At 36.8% G+C, this 8,973-nt stretch overlaps 1 protein-coding gene across 1 annotated transcript; it reads right to left on the reverse strand.

The window, feature by feature from the left end:
• Positions 1-1,586: 1,586 nt before the first annotated feature.
• FABP4 (fatty acid binding protein 4) lies at positions 1,587-6,198 on the reverse strand. The gene is made up of 4 exons (XM_002710655.5): positions 5,821-6,198; positions 2,901-3,073; positions 2,292-2,393; positions 1,587-1,809 (listed from the first exon to the last, which is right to left on the reverse strand). Exons 1-4 carry the CDS (start codon positions 5,891-5,893, stop codon positions 1,759-1,761), a joined length of 399 nt encoding a protein of 132 aa, XP_002710701.1. The 5' UTR covers positions 5,894-6,198; the 3' UTR covers positions 1,587-1,758.
• Between the last annotated feature and the right edge of the window lie 2,775 nt (positions 6,199-8,973).

Consider the following 8,973-nt stretch of genomic DNA (forward strand, 5'->3'; position numbering starts at 1 on the left):
CAAAAACCTCGTCTACTTCTTTTAACTTCCCCATGACATTGTATTACACATAGGAAAGGTGCTCAGAAAACTATTATCTTGAGACTTATTCTTTTAACTTTTTATTTATTTGAAAGGTAGAGCAACAGAGAAAGAAGAAGGGGAGAGAGGAAGAGAGAGAGAGAGAAAGAGAGAGAGAGAGAGAGAGTCTTCCATTTTCAGGTTCACTCCTCAAGTGCTTGCAATAACCAGGACTGGGCCAGGCAAAAGTCTGGAACCAGGAACTTCATCTAGCTCTCCCATGTCTCCCACTGAAACCATCCTCCACTATCTCCCAGGATGCATTAGCAGACAGGACCTGAACTACTCAGTACTCTAATCTGCCAGGTGTTGGCTTAATCCACTGCAACACAATGCTACCCCAGAACTGATTTTTAAAAAAAAGCATTGCAAAAAGAATTATATCAAAGGCAACACATGTTATATCAGATCTTGTCTTACTATAAAATGTAAGCATGTGATTTAAAATTTCAGTTCCCATAATCTTCATAGCTTCCACAAGAGGTCCAAGAAATAGGCACACACACACGCACATGCACTCACACATACTTCCTGGGAAAATTCATTCTCATTTCTGTGTGTCTTATATATTGCAATTCTATGGAGATTTTATATGAATAAAAGTCCCACAGGTAGGAAAAATAAGTTTGTAAACAACTCCAATGACATTTAAATCTTTATTCATGAACAACACAGTCATCATTTTTCTGGAATGAATTCTGCAGAAATTCCTCAGCTAGCCTGGTGCCATCATTTGGATATTGTTTGTTTCCCACAAAGGTTTGTGTATGGGAAGCTTGGTCCTGAGTATGGCAGTGTTAGGATGGTGGAAGCTTTAAGAGGTAGAACCTAGGAAGATGATGAGATCATCAAAGGTGCTTCCCTCAGAAGGCATTAGGGGACTCTAGTTAGTGCTCATGAGAGTGGCTTGTTGTAAAAGATGAAGACTGACCCCGTGCTACAATCTGGCTTCCTGTCTCATCATGGGCTCGTTTCCTCTCACATGCACTTCTACATGATAAATACACAGTGAGATCCTCACTAGGGGCCAACTGAATGGGGTCTCCCAATATTGGACTTCCTGCCTCCAAAACTGTGAGCTAAATAAATCTGTGGTGCTTTATTATAGTAATGGAAGACTAAGACACTTGGTTTGCCAATAAACTTTCAGACTACAAATTGTAGACTGGAGATTTCTATAACATGTATTGTATGTACTGCTATCTTCCAATGTTCTAGGACAGGGTGGATATGAAATGTGGGCCAGCTGGATGTGGACAATTCGACTATGCTCATAATTACCCTAAGGTCTCTTAGAGATAGTTAATTGCAGATACATTAAAGAAGGATCTAATATTCAATCATGTTACATACTTCTTATCTCCTACCTAGGGAATTTCATGGATAGTAATTTTTTTACTTTGCATTATTATGAAAAATCTTATTCTTATGTGAGAAACAAAGCAATGATGGGATTTTTCTATTTCCTTCACCCAGTCATTGTAGGTACAAAATTATCCAGTAAAATGAATTATTACATCACCTTCTAAATCTAAAAATTTTTATTTAATCAACACAACCACAGGCAAAAAAATCAGCTTGGGGGAAAATTAGTTCCTTGCTAATTAGTGAAAAATAACAATATCTGTTTAAACAATACTTCCAACAGAATGTCGTAGAATTCAATGCAAACTTCAGTCCAGCTCAGTGTCCCCGGGCTTATGCTCTTTCATAAATTCTGGTGGAAGTGACGCCTTTCATGATGCATTCCTAGACACACACAAAAATTACTGGTCAATCACCATGAGTTTAATAATGTTGGAAAGGAGCAATGTTCATTCAAGGACATAGGTAGATGGGAGAAGAACACAGATGGACAGATAGACAGAAAGATAGATAGATTCTCTTTTAAAATGTTTGGGAGGTACAAAGACCAGGAAGATACAATTTTCCCCTCAAGGAGTCATACAGTCTGAATGGTGAGTGAGGAACATAAGCAGACATATGCACTGTGGTAAGTGCACTACGGAAGACAAGTTCAGGGTTCCTGGGAAGGAGCCAGGAATGTCCCCTGGGAGACAGCATTCCTGGGCTGAGTTTGACACCATGGAAGGTGCAATTGCCAGACTGGAACCATAACCCCAATAAAATCACCCTCTTGTGTTGTACAAGCAGGCCTTCTTAAATGGAATACTAATTACGATGATGACCTAACAGGAAGATTTGGGATTAAGTAGTTAGGAGATGCTCACCACCACCAGTTTATCACCCTCCCGTTTTCTCTTTATGGTGGTTGATTTTCCATCCCACTTCTGCACCTGGACCAGGGCACCACCATCTAGGGTTATGATACTCTGTAAACAAAATACACACTGGTTACAATGTGCTTGTGAAGGCAGAAGACAAAATATAAAATATGGCACCATGGGTTAAAGGAAGATTTTTATTTCATTAATAGTTCTAAATGAGAAGACTATATTGCAACAAGAAAAAAATGTCTCTGAAAAACCAGCATATGATTTACATATACATTATTACTAGTTTTATGAACACAACTGCAAAGGAATACAGGTAATAAATTTACACTGAAATGGTAAAATTATTGGTGATTGAGACAAACATGCTCTCATTATTTTTAATTAGCATGCTCTATTAACTGACATAAATTATGGTAAGCTTTTTTTAAAATGTAAGGGCAACTGCATAAAAAGGGGAAAAATTCATGAATTATATCTCAAATGCAATAGTGTTTAGATGTAGTAGTTCAGGGATCTTTGGCCTAACATTTTCCCTCCCGTTATTATAAAATGGTTTCTTGCAGGAGCAGCAGTTTAGACATCAAGCAATTCCTTATTCCTCACCTTGACTTTCCTGTCATCTGCGGTGACTTCATCAAATTCCTGGCCCAGTTTGAAGGAAATCTCAGTGTTTTTAAAGGTGCTCTCTGATTTAATGGTGATCACATCCCCATTCACACTGATGATCATGTTGGGTTTGGCCATGCCAGCCACTTTCCTGGTGGCGAAGCCCACTCCTACAGGAAGGAAAAAAATGACATCAGGGTCACATTTCTCTGCCTCTTCATCTAAGTCAAAGAACTGTAGCGTGCCTTTGTGCATGTGTGCGTGCGTGTGTGTGCATGTGTGCGCGCGTGTGTGTGCATGCGTGTACGTGTGTGTGTGTGTGCTCGTGTGTGTGTGTGTAAAAGAGGAAAAAGACACAGGTGAGTTTCTTAAAGGCCTCATTAAAACAGCTTCTGGAGGTGAAAACATCGAGCTAATACTTAAAAAAAAAAAACCCTCTGAGCCACAATAGATATGTATCTCTGCTTTAAACTTCCCTTTCTCTGTTCCGCATACAACTCCTCAGGAGGTCTAGTGTTAGTTTTCAGCAAGAATATGCACACAGATGAAATCTCCAGGCCTATATGTATTTTTAAAAGGTGAGTGCTATCATTTTTTTTAATTCATGAAAGTTTGAGGCAATTTGACCATTCCTTCTTACATCTAAAAATTTTATATAAAAGTTCACAAAGAATTTTTAACAAAACATTTGGGCTAATACAGAGTTGTTCAGCTAAAAGATAATCTGTCATGAGTGTACAAAAACCGCGTTTCATGGCATTGCTGCCAAGGATAGCTTGCTGGGCTTCTTTCTAAATTGCTCCACTATGGAATGAAGGTTTTGGTTAATCTTTCTGAAAGCAAAATATTTCCTATAGTAACACCATTTTAGGTTGGTGATATCATTCCCAATAACTTATAGGAACTATTAAAGCAAGACCAGGCATCATGAAAACTTCAAAATTTAAGAAATCACTATTTTCCAGCCCTTGTCTCACTGTTGAGGAACAGTTATTTTTTCTCCATACTATCTGTTGAACTCTTTACTTAGTACAGGGTTAATCTTATGTATATAAAGTTAGTTGAAAATAGATCTTTGTAAAACAATAAGAATGGGAGTAGGAGAGGGAGGATGAAGAAAGGTGGGAGTGAGGACAGGAGGGAAGGTTGGGTGGGAAGAATCACTATGTTCCTAAGTTTGCATGAAGTTTGTATACTTTAAATAAAAGATTTCTTGATAATAAATAAATAACTATGAAAGTTAAAAAAGGTAAATTATTTTTTACTTAACAGTAGTTTAGAAACTGATTATTTGATTTCTAATCACCCAAACTGCCAATTCCTCTTTAAAAAAAAAGGAATATATTTTCCTGTGCAAGGTATGAGATGAACAATTTACAACCTGATATAAACAATGGGAACTTGCTGACCTTGCATGTTACGCAGAATTTATGATAATTGTAGATGTGTTGACTTTCTGACACGTGCACATAAATCCAAGCCATATTTTTGACTAAAGGTAACGAACAATTAGAAACAGGGACAAAATGGAGAGAAATATGGTGCAAAATAAGTAATACTGACGCTCCCATTTAACAAGCTGGAGAGTGACCCAGGTGGGAAGACAGGTTGCTTCAATAAGTCCCAGCTCTAACACATTAAATACTGGATACAACATCCAGTGTGACGCTCGAATGGCTGACCTTAGGAAAAACCATTCTCTCCTTGCTGACTGATGCAGGCAATGCCCGCTCTCTCAGCCTCAGCTGGAGCAGCTAATTTCATTCTGGAGGTATCTTATTATCTTTAACTATCATCAATCCTTTACGATTTAAAAACGTACTGTTATAAAAATTTAAATGTAACTATCAAAAGTGTAGACTATTTCTAAAAGTAACTACATGTTCCCAAATCCTTACTTTTCCATATTATGCATATTAATTAGTTTATTGAATCACAGATAACTAGCATTCTAGAAAGTTAGGTCTTTTTTACACTGAAGTCCCTGATGTCTCTCTCATCTGTAAACAGGAAAAATGCTAGCTTATATATAATGTCGGGGATGGTTTAAGTCTTTTGAGTTATAGGGATTATTAAATCTTAACCCCTACTAGAGATATTATTAAAATTCCCTCCTTGTTTGCTAACCCTGAATTTGACTGTATCATGCACAAGGGTAGGGGAAGAATGGTTTTTAAAGCAGAAGCTGCCTGAGTAAGAAATTGTCTCCCTAGTTTACCTCCATTTCTTCACCTCCTGAATGGATAGATGTGCAATGAAATGCTGGCAAGGTTAATAGTATGAAAACTTGAAGGGTTCTATTATCAAAGAGGAAGACTGTTACATATGTAATATTCTCCTTTTGAATTACCAATAATCCAATGGCATCCCATACCATTTGTATGCAAAGTTTTAAAGCCCTATGAGAAACACCTTGCTAATCATAAAACAATCATACATCTTAATACATTGACATTGAGACAATAATTTGCTAATGCACGTTTACTAAAAAAAATGCAAAGAAGGGAAATGTGCCTTCATTGTCAAATGGAAATTATTATATGCTAGGAAAGAAATATGTTTTTCTTTCCAAGTTATTGCAAATTCTATATGCAAAAGCGGATTTAAAAGCAGGCAAAGAGTCAACTAAGCTAAAGATACCCACATTGTGGAATTAGAGTCAAATCTTTTCATTTCTGTAGATCATAAGAATTTCATTTACACAAATTTTTTTCCCATAGAGTTTCAGCTTCAGGAAGTATTAGCTGTAGCTTTTGTTCAACACATCTCCAGAGAAAGATTCTCACCTGTTTCTTACATAACTTCTGTATAGAAAACAGCATCTCTGGCCAATGCTTCCAGAGTGAAAAACACGATAAACCACTTCCCCCCAGAGAAAATGTTATCAATCCAGTCATCCCTCAATGCATTCTCTTACCCACTTCTTTCATGTAATCGTCAAAGTTCTCACTGGAGACAAGTTTCCAGGTACCTACAAAAGCATCACACATTTTGAGCTTTCTAGGTTTATTCCTCCAGGTGAGAGAAGTGTAGCTTTCAGCAAGGTGCTGTGGCCCTCCAATGTTCAGACAACTTCTTTTTAAAGATGTTCAGAACATGTGATCTCCTGAACAGCCAATTGGGAACGATATCAGGTCATTTCCTCCTTTACCAGCCTCTGCATTTTTTCCTCTGAGTCATGTTTTTAATAGAAATTTCTCAACTTTGGTTCTCCCTGGCAAGTGGTCATTGGACTTAGAGTACAAATTATTTTTAACCATGAGCAGAACATTTTACATGCTGTTTCGACTATTTAATGCTTAATGCACTGAACTTCCCCCTATTATTTCCATACATATTTACCCCCGGGCAGAGGGGAACAATTACCTTGGGATGAACTTTGACATCCTTTTTTTTTTTTTTTTTTTTGTTAACATTGCTATTATGAGTTTCTTTCAAATTAAGGAATCTAAGAATTATGTTGGAAGTTCTTAAAACATTGCAAAGCCTCTTTGGGACAGGACTATCTCAGGAATTACTTATTAGAGCAAAGTAAATACTGGCATTTTAAACTACCTCAGGCCTCTAATTTCAAACCTTTCTATGAATAAAAGAGTATATCAGTTCATTCACTGGGAAACTGGACTCTAGATTTATTTAAATGATAATTTAACCTCACTCTATCTATCCCTTAAATGACGATGTGGTGTTGATTTCCAAAGATATCTTAAAACATAGGCTCCAATCCAAAATGCAGTCCTCACACTGAGAAAATTCATTCAGTTCTTGAACTGTATTATGAGCTCTGCATTAATCTACATCTCAACATTGTTGCTTTACTTGAAAGATCAGAAATGGGTCAGTTACGAGCTATCGATACCTTATCCTTCTTTGCATATCTCACTTGTGGGATTACTTTTCTATAGTAATCGTGGTTTTCAGTGTCCTCATCCTCTCATACCAGATGATGGAAGATATTCATATGTGCAAAAAACTTGCATGAACATACCTAGGCATTAGGGAAAAAAGAAACTAAAAAGTTGCAGAGGGATGAATCACTGTAAATCCGTTGAACAATATCTGCTGTTCCAACAGTCTCTCATTTGGGCAGGATAGCTTGTAACCAATGAGACTTTCTGTACAAATGTAAGGGACTAGAAAAGTAAAGTTAGTTTATAATACTGTTTTAATTGTTACATTTTTTCATGGCACAGTAACAATGTTCTTCCATTATGAACTATTGCATGGACACACAGACTGTGGTAAAGCTCTAGCCAGGGTAGGATAGCCATCAAGGACTCATCTGGTTCCTACTGAATAAGAACTTTCAGATGGAAAGGAAAGGAAAATAAGCAATCTCAATATCAGGATTATTTTGAGAATGTTTCAAATTAATAATGTTTTTCTTAAAAATATATACTGAGTCCTTACTTGTTTTCACTTCACCCCAGTTACAATAGCTATTATACAAAAATCAAAAAATAATAAATACTGGTGAGGATGTGGAGAAAAACATATCCTACTACCCTTTTGGTGGGAATTTAAATTAGTATAACCATTATAAAAGACAGTATGAAGATTCCTTAGAAATATGAAAATATATCTACCATATGACCCAGCCATTCTACTCCTGGGGATATACCCAAAGGAAATGAAATCAGCATATGAAAGAGTTGTCTGAACCCCCAGGCTGATAGCAGCTCAATCATGATAGCTAAGACATGGAATCAATGCAGATGTCTATCACCTGATGACTGGATAATGAAAATGTGGTATATATACTTAATTTTATTTAAAATGTAAGAAATGATCCTCAATTTGGTTATTGGAAAACTTATAAATGTATTTGGAACAACTTGGATAGATCAATCTACTTTGTCACCTTAAATTTTATGAAATGTAGGTGTTGGTCAACCATTTCAAAAGAAAATTTAAAGTCTGAATTAAAATGTACTCTTAATATAACTTATACAATAGATGTTGAAGACAATATTTAAGTAAGTAAAATATATCATTAACATTTCTTAGATTTTTTATGTTGAAATGACAACATCTTAGATATATTGGAATAAGAAAAAATATATTCCTAAAATTTTTAGCATATTTCTTTTTCCCTTTCTTAATATAAATAACAGAAATTTTAGATTGCATATGTTGTTCACATTATATTTATGTTAAGCAGTGCTATTTTAAGGTATCATAGTAATGCCAAGGTTCACTGCTTTATTCAACATGTAAGTTAGGCACTGTGCTAACTACCGGGGACTCAACAGGGAGTAAACCATACCAGGCACTTGGCTTACTCTCATGGAACTTTTACTCTGGTATTAGAGAAGATAATGTACCAGAAGACGTGTAAACACTGTAGTCCCCCCCTTATCTGTAGTTTTCTGCTGTTTCAGAAACTCAATCAACTATGGTTCAAAAATAGCACATGGAAAATTCCAGAAATCAACAGTGCATAAATTTTCAAACTTTTTTAAAGATTTATTTTTTCTTTATTTGAAAGAGTTAGGGAGAGAAAGAGAGAGAGAGAGAGAGAGAGAGAGAGAGAGATCCTTCCGTTCTCTGGTTCAGTCCCCAAATGGCCGCAATGACCGGAGCTGAGCAGATCTGAGGCCAGGAGCCAGGAGCTTCTTCTGGGTCTCCCACATGGGTGAAGGGGCTCACCCACTTGGACCATCTTCCACTGTTTTCTCAGTCACATTAGCAGGGAGCTGGATCAGAAGTGGAGCAGCCAGGACTTGAACCAGCGCCCATATGGGATGTCAGCTCTGCAAACCTGGGCTTTAACCTGCTGTGGCACAGCACTGGTCCCTTAAATAACTTTTATTACATGTATTGTCATATTTATTCTATTATATTATTGGTTGTTTTTACTCTGTGCCTAATTTATTAATTAAACGTTTCTTAGCTTGTGGTTGTAGGAAAACACAGTGTCTATAGGGTTTGGTACCATCTGCAGTTTCAGGCACCCACTGGGGGTCTTAAAACATATTCCCCTTGAATAAAGGGGACTACAGTGCACCAACTGCAGGTAGTGCTGTGTTTCAAAGCAGCCATAATGACTGTTGTGAGGGCTGCCACTAGA

The sequence above is a fragment of the Oryctolagus cuniculus genome, chromosome 6 (assembly GCF_964237555.1).
Source record: "Oryctolagus cuniculus chromosome 6, mOryCun1.1, whole genome shotgun sequence".
Taxonomy (NCBI): domain Eukaryota; kingdom Metazoa; phylum Chordata; class Mammalia; order Lagomorpha; family Leporidae; genus Oryctolagus; species Oryctolagus cuniculus.